At 34.4% G+C, this 19,562-nt stretch overlaps 1 protein-coding gene across 4 annotated transcripts in view; it reads left to right on the top strand.

Annotated features, from left to right (window-relative positions):
* Positions 1-19,562, top strand: part of LOC142337586 (uncharacterized) — a 64,252-nt gene that overhangs the window by 19,117 nt on the left and 25,573 nt on the right. Inside the window, exons 1-3 of one of the 4 annotated variants that reach the window (XM_075386944.1) lie at positions 3,411-3,667; positions 5,597-6,705; positions 16,980-17,304. In XM_075386944.1, the coding sequence (XP_075243059.1) occupies positions 6,441-6,705; positions 16,980-17,304 (590 nt within the window). In that variant the 5' untranslated portion in view covers positions 3,411-3,667; positions 5,597-6,440. The other 3 variants (XM_075386953.1, XM_075386936.1, XM_075386928.1) reach the window with 3 other exon arrangements.

Raw genomic sequence — 19,562 nt, 5'->3', positions numbered from 1 at the left:
AAAATTATTGCTTAAGCAACGCCAGCTTTACTTTGAATTTCTACCTGAAAATGAAAGCATGAGCATGTCCTTCAACTTTTGTCTAATCTTTACAGACTGCGTGGCTATCCTATCCTTGCTCAAAATATTTTATTTCGGATATTAATGGCGCCACTCAAGCATCAATGTTAGCTTCTGAAGTTTATTCTGACATCGATTGCTCTTTTCTCTCATTACACGTTTCTTTTGACAGTGTAGAAGCTTTCTTTGTCTTAGAAGCCCAACAAAATCTTTTTAAAAGAAGCAATGAATTTAATTTGTTGAAATGATGTTACCTCTTGGTTGAATTATCTGGCACGTAAGCTTCAATTATTTATTTTCTGTCAAACAAAATACTTTGATGTAAGCTCGGCTCGGTTCATTCATGTATCTTATGACATTTGAAAATTGGATTTTAAAATCCAAAAACTTTACATTTCTTATTTAAAAATTTAGGAAAAACTACTTGGTTTCTATTATGCTCAACCAGATTATATTCAAAAATTCACCGGACAAGAGCACCTGAACTATTCGGTGCTGAGGCCCCGGAGTTCAGTTTCGACAGCTTATTGCAGTGCAAATCTGCTTAAAAAGCACTTAAAAAACACTATCTTTAGAAAAATAGCGCTTTTAGGGGTTACGGTCGTTGTAAAACGGCTTTTCACTTTAATTTTCTTTGAAAATGTTGCAAATATGATTGTGGGTATATTATACCAGTTTCGAAATTGGTAATTGAAATTTAAAGAATATTTTCAAAAGGGAGAAAAATATCAATTTTCGGGGGTTTCTACATTTTGACTATAGAGTAATGTGGGACTGGAGCTAGTAGAAGCAAATCAACCTGCATAATTCTGTTTCGTAATATTTTTTTCGGGTTATACCAACAGCGATTCAATTCAGTTTGTGAAAAACTACCAAAGATGCGCGGTAATGTTCCGACATCGCTCATCCAAATTTTTTACAATGGACTAACAAATGAGGAAAAAATAGGAAACTTTCAAATAATCACATACTATCAAAATGTGATAGTGCGACAGGACACCGAAAAGGAAACTCATATGTTATCAAAAGCCCAAAAAGCATACCCAAAAATCAAATGCTTAATTTTTTTTATCAAAATACAACAAAGCCCAACAAATTCTTTTTAACAAAGCCCACTTTTCTAAGCCCACTTTAAGGCATAAACCTGCAAAAAGTATTACGTTTGTTCAACTTTTCAATGTCATAGGAGCCATTAGATGTCAAAAGAAAAGATAGTTCCACGCATATCTTTCTCAGAAATCAATTGGACCATTAAATAATAGAACTAATTCATGTGGAAACAAGAAGAACGACAAATGCAGGCAAATTTCGCTGAAAACATAATAAATGTTGGGGCCTGTTGGGGCCTTAATTAAACGTAAATGGTGCGCATTTTTAAGAACTCGTAATTTTTTTAGTTCTTAGGGTAATGCGAATTTGGACACAAAGGTTTTTATATCAAAAATAAAGTATGCTTTTTTGATAATAATGGACTCAAATTAGCAGAAAGCCGGCCCAAATTGGAATCTAGAACAGTCTCTTAGGAATCAGAATTAAAAATAGCCCTCATCTGAGTTAACAAAGTTTGCTTCAGCAGTTTTAGTTCTTTACTTCAGTCACAATTGGACAAATTTGGCTAAAGAGTAGTAGGCGTGCCGTTTTCATGGAAAAATGAACAAAAATTTTAGACAAAAATTGAGGTCAAACCGTTCAGCAACCCACCTCTATCTATAAAGATAAAACTTATAACGCATTTTACAATTTTTAACATTTTCAACATAATTTCTAAATTTGATGAAAATTTGAGCAGAAGTTACGGAAAACGTGATCAAAACGCAAATCAGTCGAATATTCACAAATTTTTAGCCTCGATAACTCCTTGGGAAAAATAAAGAAATAGAAAAAATTGTAATTTGTTATTCTGCTCTCGGTGGGATTTATAATGATACAACTCTCTAAGATGAATATATCTTTGGGCCAAAATGTGCCCCCCCCCCTTAAGTTTGATCGGAAAAAAATCTTTCATGCATTGTCCAAGCAGTAAAAATTACTTTCCGAGCAATTCAGCAGCGCGGATAGTATTACAGGATAGTTCTTTTTCATTGCGAGCTTTTTAAACCACACTTGATTTTGCGATGCAAACACAGGCGAATGAAAAGGCAGTGTCAATTTTGTCCGAATAGCAGAAAAATTTACCGGATAGTGCATTCAACTGTGTAAATATGTCAGTGGAACATTTTTGTAGAGCTTTTAATCATTGGGCTAAATAATGTGAAAGATAAGACCGTAGTCACACAAGAGTTGGAATCCTTCATTGAACATCCTCATTAGGCGCCAAATATGTACCCCATTTTTTTAGTTGATTTTTATCATAATCGACGAACAGTCAGGCCATAGACTGCCATGAACAGAGTACAAAGAGATCACCCTAGATTATGCACAATGTTTTTCTGAGGTATATAAGCCCTCCTTTAGACAACCACTTAGCTGTGGATTATCATTTGAAGACCTCTCCATGGGACCTGTCTTATAATTTCAGAAGAGAGGTTTACTGGAGAAGCAGGTGACTACCGTTCTGAATGAATTTTTGTTTTAAGGAGAAAGGTGGGCAGTATCTCTAGCCAAGCATCCCCATTGTAGATGCATTTATATGTAGACATTCAGATTGCATGATTTTTTTTCATTTTGTCTATATTTGTTGGTCAAATAGCATCAATCTTTAATTCAAGCCATAATTCTTACATGATAATTATGTTTGCAGGAAAGATAGTGCCAAATGAAAGTCGTGTCATTTGACTCCAATTGTCCATTCTGAATTATTTCTCAAATCAGTTTGTGACAAGAAACTTTTCTAGTTTGAAAATTGTGTTTTTATTATTGAATTCGAACTTTATTGAGGAATATTTGATATGCTAAAAGTTCTTCGCTGCTTTAAGGATGCTTAAAGGAGTATTCGGAAAAATATCAGGCTAACAAATTCTCTACGGACCGCAGTATATTTCAAAAGCTGTGCCACGATACTTTTTCATGTGTTAAAAAATAGAAATCTTGTCTAATTGGAATGTTTTCCCGAAGACTAGGTACAAAACAGAGCTGCAAAAAATGAAAGTTGGTATTCAAATTGAACGAAAACTTTGAAATAGGTAGCCTTCGCATTTTTGTGGCTGAGGTAAAATTAGTATATTAGTATATTTTTGGGACTTTTCAAGCTCACATTCTGCGCGTTTCTTACTCATATTTGCTGCAATTCCGTGGTGTATTAATAGACTGGCTGAAGCACTTCTGTAAGAAAAAATACAAATGGACAAGCTTGTAGATGTGAAACTCTGTGACCGTTATTCAACTCTCATGACTTTATAATGAGGTTGGCAAGTCTCTAGACTGTGACCGGCATCAAGTCACATGCACAACTTTATTAAAAGCTAATGCCAAACTTAAGTCCATGGGGATTGGAAGACAATATAACAAACGCACCATCCATCTTCAGTAAGGCCAAATGGGTAAATGTTGATGTTATTAAAATGCAATAAGTATTCATTAAATTTCTGGACCATTCAATGAAAATCCAAAGTATTTAATCACGCCTTAAGAACTCTATTCATCATTTTTTGGAGGCAAACGAAGCGAGGTAAGCTTTCTTCCACAATCAGCTGATTATTTCTGAACAAATTAGACATCATTTATGAACAAATTAGATAGTTTTGATAGCCAAAAAAAAATCGTTCTTCTCTCTTTCACATACCAGAAAAAGTAGAGGATACTTCCTCTTAAAAAATGGTTCCTCCATCTTGAAACAAAAAACAAAAAATACGCCCCCCTCCCCCCCCCCCACACACACACGCACACACACACACACACACACACACACACACACACACACACACACACACACACACACACACACACACGCACACACAGACACACACACGCACACACTTATGCATACTCAAACACACACACACACGCACACATACACACACACACACACGCACACACACACACACACACATGCACACACTTACACACAGACACAAACACACACACACACACACACACACACACACACACACACACACACACACACACACACACGCACTAGTTGAGACCATTCCAACTTTTGTGCACCCGGAGTGAAGTGAATAAAGGGAGCAAAGTACATATTTGGGGGCAATTATTCCCACTGTTTAGCCTCCCCTTTGAAAAGACTGGGAATAATAAAGGAAAAGTAGTCAGCACCTTTTGTTATTTTTCAAATATGAAATGAAGTCGCTTTCTTTTTATCAAAGAGATCGCATTACCGTCTCTTCCTTCGACTTTTATTGTCTTTTCAAATATATCAAATATTGATGATATTTCAACCTCTTGAGAAAAGAGAATTTCAAGTCTTAATTGCCTACACTATCAAAACTCGATCCTTGACAAAAACAATTCCAATTACTTAACGTTGTGTATATTCTAGCCGCGAATTATTTCAACGATTATTTGCATTTTGTTTGCAAGTGTGGAGTCGTCAATGTTCAAATGTTTACATGCTGAAATCAAAACAAAAACAAAACAGGTTGAGCAAGGGATCAAATTGTGAGATTTTTTGAGATTTTTTATTTAACACAACCATAAAAACCATTTAAAGAGAACTGAAATTTGATAGCTTGCTCAATACTCCCAGACATTTCTTGATGGGAAAACCATTCAGCGTGATATGATAATCTTTTGTGTTTTACACGCTGTGCTAGTCATTACAGCCTTTACCCATTTATAACCAATTGTTTGGCCGCTCAAACTGCGTGCAATTATTCTCCAATTGTTTCCCTACAATAAAAAACACCAGGAAGCCAGAGCTGAACACAGAAAACAACTAACGACTAGACTCCTCAGCTCCTCTGTGCCACAAAGACGCTTACCCCCTTTTGTCTTCATTTTTACCCAACTCAGGGTTAATTTCTAGACGCGTCTTTACTTTTTTCTTCTGCTAAGTGCAAATTAGCTTCAGCCTTGTGAATCGATTTTTTTCCTCGGGTTGCTTCTTTACTATCGCTCGGCAATTAACAACAACAACCCCCCTCCCCTCCCCCTTCTCTTCCTTCTCCTTGGCCATTACAGGGTTCTCAAATCAATTATACAGTCGTTTTCTAACCTCTGGAGAAAGTAAGAAGCATTCTACGCGTATGAGGAACAGTAAAAAAAATAGAAAGATTTTATTTCGGAACATTAAGTCATCATAGCTTCAGTATTGAGTGTGTATGAGTGCGTATGAGAGATTGTGTGTAAGAGGTAGAAAATTGAAAATCAAGGTGAAAGGTAGTATGGATGGAACGCGTTGCGTCGTGGGGGTGGGACAGGAGTGGGGGAGGGGTGCGAGGGATAGACTTTTAAGTCTGAAGGATCCAATAAAAGTCACCGTGCTGAGCTGTATAATCACTAGCATTGTATAATTCTATCAATCAATTTTTGGCTTTTTAAATTTTCTCAAGAACAATTAAGGCCACGTCAATTGTTCGGTTGTTTTTTCCTAGTCTAAGCAAAAGCTGTAATCCTAAAATCATCAATAACATTTCAGATCGAGCATCAATTCAATCACTCTCAGCCAATCAGAACAGTTTGCAGTACTCTACGCCCCCAGAGTTCATATTTGAAGGGCACGAAAAAGAAGATTGCTATTCCTGCAGCTGAGAGAAAAAAAAACGAACCTTCGCAAAGCCCTATTACATCCAATTTACCTCTAGATCTAGCCTAACCAGCAAATTAGGCCGTTTCCCTTTTCACCCTCAGTTAAAAGCTGTTATTTAATGCGATAGCAAATTGGATTAAGAACCTAGACTTCGTTAAATTGTTATTTTACTATACCTACGTTATATGACCCCACCAGAAAATTGATACTAGAAGGTCAAAAAATTTGTATCGTGTGGACTTTTCCAACCTGGATCAGCTTGCGGAGTTTCCTTTTGGGACTTCATTTTCAAATAGCGCCGAATCTTGATGTGATTTATGGTTCACTCATTACTTGAAAGTGAACGTCATTTGATAATTGATTCCCGGGCACATAAGACTAATTAAAGCTCGAAGACGCCAGAAAACATTGGTGTCCATTTTCTTCTCATTATTTAGAAAACTGGGATTTGTTTGCTTTTTGCAAGATTTTTTAAACAAAAAACCATTTTGCTCATTTTCCACTATTATAGCAAACGCAAGTACGTTTTGTCATCTGGTCAAAAGTTATAATTTGTCTGAAAAAAATCAGGTTACCCACTTACTGATCTTACAAGTTTGTTTACAAGAAATCTGATTTACGGAGACTTCACTAGACCTATTGAAACTGTAGAAAAAAATCAATTATCCACAAAAATTTCCTAATTTTAATCAAATCCTTCGGTGATTTCTTCATTATACTGCAACTGCTCAAAATGTTTGGGACAACTCGACCCGAATCGATTGCCCAAGTATTTTCCGAGAGCTGCTCTCTGCTGTGTCGGTTCCACACACTCATTCTAATTCCCCTTTCGTTACCTCTGTTCTGTGGGTGGGGTTGGTGCACCCTTGGAGTGACTATGGACAAGAAATCCGTGCGGGTCCTGACCACGGGGCACCTGATCGCGGGCGTCGAGTGTCAGACGGAGAGAAACAACTGCTATAAATACCTCAAAGTGCCATACGCCCAGCCTCCAGTTGGTAAGACAACAAAACTACTAACTCGCGTTAAACAACTGCAAAGGGAATTAAGTAGTCGACCGACTATCAGCAGAATAATTAAATACTCTGTTGAACTTAAGAGGTACAAGATTTTAGACATTTTTATTATTGACCTTGTTTGAGTCATTGAATTCTCTTACTGTGTGGGTAATGAGACCAAGAATCATGAGCAAAATCAATTAATTGTTCACATTTTCTGAAGAAGATGATGTTGTTGTGGTATTAGTATCATGAACCTACTTTTCACTAAGTATTTATTTTCATGAGCAAAATTAGTTTCATTAAGTTTTTTTTCAGAGCTACATACCCCAAATTGTATCGTTCAAAGCATTCAGCTATGCTGTTTTTCAATGTAAGTGGTAAATTGGTCTAGTACATTGGAGAAAAACAAAAAACATTTTGAGTCCACATATATCTCACCTAATGTTAACAGGCAACAAATTTCTGAACATATAAACTAACAAGGAGGCTCGGTAATGTGCGTACGCACATAATGTTCCGACCCCGCTCATCCACATTCTTGACTAAATTGGCTACCAAATGATGAAGAGATAGAAAACTTTCAAAACCATACAAATCGTTCAATAAACAACCAATGTAATACGGAAATACGATGCCACGCTTGAGGGCCGATGGAAATTGTTGATAAGAAGATTAGTAGGAAGGACAAAAATAAAAATCAAATAACAAACATTATTTACTACCAAAACTATAATAAAATCTTTGATAAAATATAATAACCAAATCTAAAATAAAAAAAATTATAACAAAATTAAACTCGAATCAGATAAAAATCAAAACATTTAAACTATACTTCATTGGAAGAAATATGGGACTGGTTAACAGGTCGACATAAAGAGCAAATAGGTGCGAGTTCAAAAATAATTTTCCGTTTTTGAAAATAATTAATTTCAGTTATTTATGTTATTAGATATCAACTGAAACCACGAAAATGTTAATTTATATCTACATAGGAAGAATTGAGACAAGTCATTATCCAATGTTTGATTGCGCGAAATTTCAAAACCAATGGGATCAACAATTATTGTTATAATTTAAAAAGAAACCAAAAATCCTTTGAAAGGTACAAATATATGAAAATCTAACATTTTATGAAATCTCGTAGTAACAGTAGTAAAAAAAGCCGAGAAACAAGTGCTTGAAGCTAAATCTGTTATAATTGTTGGCTCACTTTAAGTGGGTTGTGACTTGTGTTGACAAAGACTGAGCTACAAATCGAACGAAACACTTTTAAAAAGACGAAGCTCAAAAACCAAATTTATTTTTGAAAACAAATATTTTCAAAAGTCACAACAGACTTAGGATTACAACAAAAAATGATGAATTAATCTTCAACACCTCAAGAAGCCATTTGGGCCTGTTAATAATGAGACTAAAATATGAGCCCACAAAAAACAAATTTATAAAGAAGCCAAAACTAAAAACAATTTTACGACATGACACTGTTCATGTCACTATAATTATAAGATGTTCCCTGCAAGAACTGTAAATCATCATTTTCCTTTCATCTTAACATCCACGAGTCTTTCTAATAAAATGACTATTTAGACATGACAACAAATACCCCAAAAATGAACAGTTTAGAAATCTCCAAAATTTGTTATGAAAATAAGCTGTCGAAGCAATCAGTCACAACGTATAAACAAGCGCGAAAAAAATGTTTGAATCAACAAAAGTAATTGACACTTCTAATGGTTGAGATTGAGTTACATAATAACCAAAAATAAAAGGAAAAAGGAGACTGATGAAAAAAATCTTTGATTTTAATTTGAAATTATTCTTTTTTCTTAATTTAATTTGAAAGGCATTAAAACAAACAGCTACGAATTAATCTCTTCTACTAAGTTGAGTTATTCGTCTTAGGAAATCAATTAAGATCTCTCGTTATCGAGTATATGGCGTACAACAACGAAAATAAAGACAAACTTAGGCAAAATCAAAAAACCACAAAGTTTTGCGAGATAATTGTTTATCAGCCAAAAAAGCAAAAAATTCAACAAAAACAACTAACATATTCAGATACGCCTTCGCCAACGTTGTGCAATTTCCATACGATGCTTTCCATTAAAAGGACTTGTCAATAATGTGATAATTTGACAAGGACACAAAATGAACTCATAAAATATGCAATTATGATAAACAATAAAAGAAAAATTGAAAACGCATTGTACCAAAACAAAGAAAGCTTTAGTTGAATATAAAATCGTTACCGATATTAAAATAAAAATCACAGAAAGTCGGATTCGGCCTGCTTTTACTGAGACTGCCTCCGAAGTTGAGAGAAAAAAGAAAAAAGTGGCATAGTTCAAAAAATCACCGCTATTTTCTCAGAAAATATATATATTCAAAGTCATAACAGACATTAGACAAAAACTGAAAAAAGTGTCTAGATTCTTTTATACTATCTAAGAATTAACTGGATGTTTCATTGGGGACACTAAGTTAGTGAATTACGAAAATCATAAGAAATGAAAACAAAACGCAAGAAGTCCATAAAATTTTTACGAAAACAATTGGTAAGAGCCATAAAAACCATGAGCTTAATTCTAAAACCAAAACACAATCTCGTTGGGTCTCGTTTATTGTAAACAGTATCTGTCATTAAAATTACTGATTCGAAATTCTTGTTCCTAATTTACGTAAAAAACTTTTACATAGCGGAACTTTTTTTGATAAAAAGGTCGCGCCCCATTAAAATCGAAAAAATATATATCATACGGATTCTTGGTGAGATGAATATCAACCCAGATTTTGCTGCGCGGCACGAAAAAGACTTACTCGTTTAATTCATCGGTTTTTAACCAAAATTTTCCAATATATCAAAAATAAATAATAAAATTTGTATACTTATTGAGTTTATATTTCCAAAAACTGGCAACATTGTAGTTCCAGAGGTTCATAGAGCCAGCGCGAGTACATTGAGCTCTTTTTCTGAGCTCACGGGGGATTTTTATGCAGTTTTTAGATGTCTAGGTCCAGCAAGTTACAAGAAAGACTAACATAGAAAAACTGAAAAACTACAAAAGCCGAAATGTTCAGAAAATTGCTCTGCCCAATTAAAACCTAGAATTTTCACTGTAAGGATTTAAGGTGAGATCATTTATGGTGCACGTCTACGAAAACACTTAATTGTTGAAATGGTTGCGAAAAAGATTAATTCTATACAAAATTTTTCAATTTGTCATAAATAAATAATGCATTTTGTATAATTATCGATTTTAAATTTGCAAAAAAATGGCAAAATTGTAATTTCAGAAGATGCTTAAAGCCAGCGGGAGTACAACCAGGTCTTTTTTGAGCTTAAGACGAATTTGGTTGCAGTTTAAAGGTGTCTACTTACAATAAATTTAAAGCAAGTGGTCTAAAATGCCATTTTTCGACGATAAATGTCTGAATTTTGAAAAATTTGGCATAAATTCTAGCCAAAGAACTCGGATCCAACAGTTCAGCGACCTTCCTCTGTCTTTGGAGATAAAATGCATAACACTACAGTTAACAATTTTAACATATTTTAGCAAAATTGACGAAAATTTGGTCAAAATTGACGAAAATTTCGTCAAAAAGGTGAACAAAAACAGGTGAATTACGTCTAATATTCACAAAACTTTAAACCTCGATAACTCCCCATAGAAAACGAAAACTTAAAAAATCTTTTAAATTCAAAATTCTACGCTGGACGAGCATTCTGATGATACCAGTCTCAACTCTCTACGATGAATATATCGATCGGCGAAAATTGACTGAACAAAAAAAAACCCATTTGAGTATATAGTTCCTCCCTCCTCAGAGAGGGGTCGGAACAACAAAATGTCTAACAAATAAACTAAGAATCTTCTCCGACAAAAAACATATTGAAAACATGAAAATCCCATTAATTTGAGTTCTTACATTTTACTGGTAGTTTTGTTGACCTCTTTAGCCAATATTAATTTTTTGTTAATCACACTTCAAAGAGGTTGACCCATTATTATTCTTCATTCTACAGTTTGTTTTCTAGCAAAATATTCCGATGCAAAGCAGAATTTCTTGAAGCTCCGGAACCTTTGGTCAAAAAAATAAAACAAAAATTGTTGTGATTGTCTACAGCAGCGAACACTAAACGTTTTGAATTTTAAAGCACAACTCAGTCATTGATCTCATCCTAAAACAAAATCGACATAATAACTTGACTTCGAAAAAAAACGGCTTATGAAAACCCGACATCAAAATAAAAAAGAAGAAATGTAATCATCTAGTTCATGCATTAAATATTTCTGATGAAAACAAAAAGCGACTTTTTTTGTTCGAGTGAAGATATCAAAACAAAATGCATATTCGAAATTAAAAGTTTATTAAAATGTGGGAAAATGCATCTGTCAGTGTTATACTCTGAAAAATGGAAACCAAGCGATAAGGATGCCGTCAGAATTCTGCAAACTTTTTAGCTCAACTTTAGTTTCAATAAAATTAATTAGACTTATCGTTGTCAAACAATATTATGAAGAATTTGCCTGCACTTTTTTTTTGCTTTGTTAATCAAAACAAGGATTCAGATATAGCTCATCCTTAAATTTGACACATTAGCTAGAATTTGCAAAATAAAGTGGCGGCTTATAGGCTTTGAAGTTTGAAGATAATAATGCTCGAGCTCGTCACTGCCTCCAACTATAAGTTTTCAAATCATTGATTTTTCCCAGTAAGTCGAAACTTGATAACCTTGATAAGACATGCATGATATTGACATCTCTTTCAAAACTTGAAACATATTGCCAAGAACTTGAAATATCAACATTTCGTGGTAAATCTTGAAAAAATCTTGTTAAGATCTCATCAAGATAAACCAACAAAATTTCATGACAATTCATGACAAAATCTTGACAAATCATGATAGCTTTTTTAATCTATTCTGAATAGTTATCACTAAAAGACGTCTTCAAAAATGAAAATTTTGGTCTAGTTGGGTCCCATTCATGATAGCATCTCTGTTTTTGTCTCATAAAAATTTTCTCAAAAGTCTTTGATTTTCTGAGATTTAGAAGATGTGATATAACTTCACTTTTTTGTTTTTTTTTCATTTTCCCCAGCTTGTCTTTTTTTAAGAAAATCTATCCAAAACGTTTTAACAATGTTCAAAGTTTATCATAAAGCTCTGCATCATAGAACATATTAGTGATGCAAGCTTAATTTTTTGTACGGATAGTTGCAAAATTTCTAACCGAACTATGTGGTGATGAAAAAAAATTCACTCTTGTGTGTGGGTTTGTTCCTCAGATTTTTTATAAATAACACTGTGGCGATCAACATTTTTCTGATCTATCCTGAGAAAATCAAAGCGTTTAAGTTTTTCAAGAAAAACACAGGCACCGAAGATCATTTTTGTTTGAAAAACTCAAACAATTCAAAAATTTTTTACGTTTCAGAAGTGAACATGACATCATTTTCTTCCCTAATAGATATATTAGGGTAGCAGCAGACTGTACCAATGAGTTTTCTCATTTGAAGGCAAACGGAAACAGGGAACTGTATTTCAGTTTCATTCTGAGAGCCCAAATTAAACCCAGCTAATGCACCGTTTTCACGTATTACAAATGAAAAGGATGTCCAAACACATCCAACAACCACCTAAATATCAATATACTAACTTTAAAATCATCACATACTAGCCTGAAAAAGTAACCAACAGACCAACTTTAAAAATAACTTACACGATTGGAATGTAACGACTTTGGTTTGCGTGCCTGTGAAATTGTTTTTAATTCTATTTTGAGAAATATAATCAGCTTGTTTGGAGCAAGCTGACTAACTTGAGGTCAGTGGAAATTAAGTTAATTACATCCGATTGTTAGTTTAAAAAGGTAATGATGGTTTCGAAACCAATTTAGAATCAGAATTGATTACATTGTTGTTAACTCCAATTATTGACTCTGTGTCCAAGTTCATCAGGGAGAACATCTGTTTATATCGAAATCGCAACTCTTAGTCAGAATCCTAAACTTGTCGAGAAATCACATGCTTTTTAAGCAAAATTGCCAAGACAGCTGCTGAAATGTCTACTTGATGTTTTGGGGGGACCTGAAGGTTGTATCTCGTCGGCTGACAAAGCTTACACACTAGTGTTAAGTGATGCTACGTCTATGATGTCTCAGCAGCTGTCAAGTTTATTGATCAGTAGATTACTAGTCATGCTACTAGTCGAAGAACATTTTGACTGATGACGGGACATTAGGTGATATTTGGACTCCTGTTTCTGCTGCTTTTTGGGGTTCAGAAATTTTTTAAATGACCCCAGTACGAAAAAAAAGGCATAAAAACACAAATTTTTTCCCATTGAGGATTGTCTAACAAATTTTTTCCTCTCTATGCTTCAGAACGCTACTTTCCTTGGCCAGTTTTTATACTTCTGATGCTGTTTTGCAATAGCTGATGCTATTCTAGCTAATTTTTGCGGTCCGATTGTTACACAAGGTTAGATGGAACAAAATTGATATTGTGAAGATCAAAACAAACTAAATGGTTGATTTTTTTGGCGTCAAAATGTAGTGCGTCTCACGCTTTAGCATGATAAGTATGCTCTCATGTTATTTATACTATACCTAATTCAAATGCCGACAGCTCTATTACTCATCTCGTGACTTTTCCTGATGTCGTCAGGGGTTATTGAATTCCTCTTCTGATGACATTTGAGAGATTTTTTGAACAGTCAGTAAAGTAAACCTCCTTCACAGAGGCAAGTGTTTCAATCAAGTGACAACAAAGATATTTACAAGTCGCTCCCGCTCTAAATTGGAGAAGTTCTGTTCGTTTGTGACAGTTTTTTGGAGGCGCAGAAAACAGATTTTCTTGTTTTGTTAATACCCCGACTAATGCGTTTTTGAGGTCTCAGCTGATAGGGTAGCCAATTTTGTTAAGTTGTAAGGCTGAGGTAGTGATTTTGCTAATAACTTATTTTCAATCTTTTCCAGAAAAAATTCCAAATTTCATTAAATGAGAATGCTTTTCACCAAAAAATCTGGTCCCTTTTGTCTGTGAAATTTTGGTAAGACAACAGAACACCACAATTTCCTATTTCTTTTAGCTTTGCATTACTGATATTCTAAATTATTTTGATGTTCCTTGCTTAGAGATAGAATAACTTTTTAAACTAGCTCTTGATACTAGGTTTTTGTTGAATCTCTTTTCATAAGTCATTCAAATTGTATCATTGACTTTTTAACGCGACTATTCGTTTTTCGTACCGCTTCATTTTTGTTTCCTATACCAACACATCGACTTCAATTATGGACACAAACCTGATCACTTGAAGAGGATTATTTATGCAACTCGAGAAGATAGAAGAAGAATTCTTCAATCAATGAGAACGCCTTCACATCTCAACCAATACTTGAGATGTGTTTATTGAGTACAATTCTTTTGCATTTTCGACTATAGTAAGCTCCGTCCCGATACGAAATGATATCACACTGCTAACATCACCTATGTCAAATGCCTATGTCAAATCACCTATGCTTTTTTTGGATTTCTTTTACTCTGATGTAATCGGATGCCATTAACATGTCAAACGCATTTTTTGCAGTCAGTAGGTTCACAGTTCCGTTTCGAAGGTTTCATTCACATCAATTACAATTGCTTGTATTAACAATGAACTATTTTTCAACTGTTTTTCTCAGGGTCTTTTTGTAGCTCTATCCCATATTTTCTTTTATTACATTCCTTAGAACTTTAAACTTTAGAAGAATTTGCAGTAGCTATTGTTTTCCCTCTCGAGCTGAAGGCTTTCGGCCATTTCAATAAGAGACATAATGGATTTAATCTTTTCGCTCTCCGATTTTTCTTTATTATATTTCGAGGTACTTCAACAAACTTTCAGCAATTCCACGTTGAGTTTGGTTGCCGTTTTAAGGGCTTTACAACAGCCGCTTCTTCCATAAGGCATGCTAGAAAATTGTCATAATATTCTTCTATGCTTTGGACGACGGTCAATTTTAGCTATCGCTGTCATTTTTACCATCTCCTTTGGAGAAATATAGTTGTAAATTGGTATCATAATCTCTTGAAAAATGGTTTCTAGTAGCTTCTCAGGGGAAATAAGACTCTTAAATTTTCTTCGCAAATACGAGAGACTCCTATATCTTGGTCACACATACTATGAAAGAGATTTAGCACTTTAAGGTCCTCGATTGCTCGGTGGTTTTTGTTTCCCTCCGATTTCGCCTCTATCCAATTTTATGTCAAAAGGAGGAACATGCATGCCTTGTCAGTCCGTCGTTGGTCTGGATACCAATGAGGTGCTCTCAAGCACGCGTTAAAAAATCAATCATTCGAATTTGGAGGTAACTTTGAACTGAACATATTCAAATTAGGGCTAGTATTCACATATCTTTTCAAAAAATATATGAAGAAATTTCTGAATTTGTAAAAAAAAATATGAAAAAGTATAATTCTGAATTTCTAAAAATGATTTATATGATTGACTTGTGAAATTTTTGGGTCTCACAATCCAGTTGAAGTTAGTTGTTAATCCATCATGAGAATCATGACCAGCTTGGTTAGATCGCGTTGATAAATCAACTTCGATGTGATTCTTAAGATAATCAGAACTCTCTAGTTCATATTCTTTATGTGTTTTACATTTTCATTTTGTTTCCAATTTACATTTCCTGTTGGAGCTTCTGGGAATGAAGACTAAATTTCTCTTTTTTGTCATGGCAACAATTTTTCTGTTTGGTAGCATTGGAAAGGATTTTTTGGAAACCCTCTTTCATAAAATATTAAACATGCTTCCTATTCATAGTTTTTCCAAAAACAATAGGTGCTACTTGAAGTGAAGAAAAAGGAACTCAAGAAAGCTGATAAGGATTCTCATCTCTGAATGACAGCAACGATTTCCTTTACCATAACTCCACTATGCTTTTCTACCTTTTTAATATCCTTTTTTAAATATTTATTATAAGCAAGCGCTTAATGCTCTCGCTGCGCGACAGGATATGAAAATCAGAAAATGAAAGATTCGTAATAATTCTAAAGTAATTTTAGAGTAACTACTTCGAAGCAGAAAACAAGCGACAAAAAGTCCAGAACATCTTTGTACAGACAATTTGTCTTGAAAATCGTCAGCACAAAAAGTAATGTTGTCTCACCTCTTTAAGAAGAAGATTGGAATTTTAAGAAAAGGGATTTTTTTACTGAATTGTACTCTGTATTGTATATTTTGTATATTTTGCTTTTGAAGAGTCCTGGGTGAAACATGATGCTTATCTGGAAAGATTTTGTAGGACAATGGTTTTTGGGTCTTTTTCTTTGCGGCTGTCCACTAAGATGAGGAGGAGTGGTTTGTATGGGGAGAAAACGCTGCTTTTTCAGGAAGAGATATAAACATTTACAGATGTTTTATTCAAATAAAATTCAAAAATGCGATAGAATTTCAAATTGTCTATCAGAAATTGTCCTTGACAGTTGGCAGAGAGCGTTTCGATGGGTCAAAATTAACATCGAATCCCAAATCAAAATTAACATCGTTAACAAGAAAAAAGCGTGTCATTAATCCTTAATAATCGACTATGACATTAGATAGGACGTACTTGTATCACTTTAGTTGACATAAACTTTAACATACGTGTCTAAGCGGGGAATATGGATTTCCCGTGAGTTTCCTACTAAGCAACGTTAACAGACCACTTCCGCTGCAGACTCTAACCCATATTGGGTAATATAAAAAGTGACTTTTGGCGGTCAGCTTATCTCTATCCACCTATAAAATACGCCCAAAAATGGTGAGGGCGTGGCAGACACGCGGAGGATAAAGGCGGTTAAGTTGCAGACATCAAAGGACACAATTATTTCTGCATCATGAGAAGTTGGGTAATCAAGGCTTATTTTCGGATATTGTTTGACACATTCACTTTAGTCTGTGAAAATTTGTCACATCAGGTCACGAGAGTTCTGTAGTGATGATGAAGATGTAACGAAATCGAAAATGAGGTTGAAATAACTGCAAAGAAGACTCGATCATGCTTTGATATGACTACGCATGTAAAGTGTAGATTTATTGTCTAATTTTTGAGAAAACGAATTCCGATTGTTTTATTCTCGGAGATGTTTGCTTGATCTCCTGCTTACATTTTGATAAGCCGCTACCTGGCTCGTTTTATGTGCATAATTTTTATTATTAAAATTTTAGTGAAAAATGAGTGACTGATTAGAAAGAATCATCACATAACGTAGTTCAAGTGAAAATGTTTCTTTTCTGTTTCCAGGGCCACTCCGATTCCAGCCTTCAGTTCGCATCAAAACGTTGGAAAGTTCTAAACCAACCTCACTCCCAGATCCAGATGATGTACCAAAAGAACCAGGACCCAATTGCATATCCTCCAGCTCTTCCACCCCAGAGGAGGAATCGGAGGACTGTCTCTACTTGGATCTATACAGGCCCTCAGATGGGGAAAATTATCCACTTGTTGTAGTGTTGAACTACTTCGGGAGAGGGGACAAGGAGAGAAGGAGGAATTACGGGTGGGAAAATTTTGGTCCAGAGCATTTCACCAACACTTGTGGATGTGCAGTTGCAGTTGTCAATATCAGGTAACAGAAACTGTAGATAAAACTCATCTCATATTACATGCAAATTGTGTAGGCTGTGGTTCAACCTCTTATAACTATTTAAGGAGCCAAAAAACTCTGCTGAGTCTATGATAACTAGTGTAGCTACATTAAGCTCGGTGTTCTAAAACATCAAAGGTTAATCTGTGTTGAAACTCTTTTCGCTTCCATCTTTTCGCATTAAGAATTTGATTTTCTTTTTTAATTTGCCGGTTTTGATCTCAAAAAACAAAAAGCTCTGGCGAATTCTTCTTCTCTGTTGATTATACCTAAGAATTTGAGGTGATAACAATTACTTTTAAATCGTGAAAATTAGGTTCATTCACTGTTATAAGTAGTGGAAGAATCCTATGGTGCAGTTAGAACATAATGTTCCTACACTGGGGTATTTATTAGTATCATCGGCCGCTAATGCGATCATGGATACTACAAGGAGACTCAGAAGTGTGCGTTTGCATTTAATGTTTAACCATGTTTCGAATTAGTTGTCCACCAAATGAGGAGCAGATAGAAAGCTTTCAAAGAAGTATTTTATTGTTCGAAAATAATTGGTGTAATTCCATTTAAAAAATCGCTTTAAGCTCAAACCACTATACGAATTAAACAAAAACAAATTGAGGGCCCTTGATACCTGCCACTATTTACTTAAATATCGATTTACTTAAATCTATTTAGTTAAATATCGATAGTAATCAACTCCGCCCTCCTTCACCGCAATTCTTGTGAGACGCGACTTGTCATTAATATTCAATTATTGTGATGATCCGACAAGATAGCAAATGATAGCCTCAAAAGTTGGACACCTGCAGAAAATTTGCAAAGAAAAAAGATATGAAAACTCGTTGTATCAACGACAGAAGCCTATATTTTAAAAAAAAATCAATAAAGACTACTTTATAATTCGTTTGAAAAATATTGTAGCCTTTCTCTGCGCTGAGACTACGCTAAAAGGCGGCAGAAAAACATTGAAAGTGGCAGATTTCAAAAAAAATCATTTTTTAAAATAAATTTATTAAATTCGTAAGAGATAACAACCGTGAGGTTTCAACAAAAAAGGGAGAACAAAACACTATTACTGCTTAAGCGGCCAAGTGGACATGCTTTTGAGACTAATTCAAAAGCCTAAAAACTGGCAAACAATACAAACAGATCTCAAAATTTCATAAACATTTTGATAAAAACGGTATTGAAGTAAAAACATATATTTTTTGAATAATTATGTTTGCTCATTGGCCTTTAGTTGAACGTAAGTTGGACTTGTCATTTAATGTGGCGTGAATTGAAATCTTTTTGTTTTGTAACTAGCGCAAAATAAAACAAAAAAGGCAAAAGTATTTTTAAAAAATATAAATGTCTATTGCAATCCAAATAAATTTTTGAGCTATAAAATTCTACAACTGGAACAAAAATGGTGCTGCTTTTGCTGTTTTTTAAAAACGAATAATGTTCCAAATAATATCGAAAGAGCTAATTTGATTGAAAAATCATGATATCAAAAATGTTGCACTTTGGGTACTTATCGAGTTATAACACCGAAAAACCAGGGATTAGATATTGTCTTTAATAGCTCTCTCAAAAATGAATGAGCCCATCGACTAATAAAACTCTGTCATAAGACTACAAAAAGAACACTAAATGCTGACAAAACTCAAAAACTCACTAACAAATTTAGGCAAAAAAATCATGTTTCAGAGTCATAAAAACAATGAGATTTGCTCAAAAAAACACGACATTTTTCATTGGACCTCAATTAAACTTTATACGGGCCTCTTTTCAATTGAATTTTTAAACAAAACAAAATTGCCTGTAAATGCAAAAACAAAATTGCAAAAAATATATGAGAAGGGACCGAACCAAAAATGCAATCCAAATCCTTTCTCATTGCAAGAATCAACGTTCAGATCAAAACTGGCGTTTTATCGCTGCCCGGCTGTTAAATTTTAGTGGTACAATAAGCGCAAATCTCCGTAAACGAAGATTTTATCAGTAGTTTTGATATCTGCACTAGTGGTCAAATTGGTCAATGTATGCCAAATAAGGACAAAAATGCAGACATTTCAAAAATTTAGCTGGAATTATAGTCAGAAGAGTTAATTTGAGCAAGTCACCGACTCTCTATCATCTTTAAACGTCAAACCATTGATGCTATTTTTAGCAATATTATCAAATTTTGAGCCGAAACTGAGCAAAAACCAAACAAAAATTACGAAAAATGTGAACAAAACAACGGAAGTTTGGCT

The sequence above is a fragment of the Convolutriloba macropyga genome, chromosome 1, assembly GCF_964194025.1.
Source record: "Convolutriloba macropyga chromosome 1, txConMacr16.3, whole genome shotgun sequence".
Lineage (NCBI taxonomy): Eukaryota > Metazoa > Xenacoelomorpha > Acoela > Convolutidae > Convolutriloba > Convolutriloba macropyga.
Note: the sequence above shows the minus strand (reverse complement) of the source record. Positions and strands in the feature narration are given on the sequence as shown.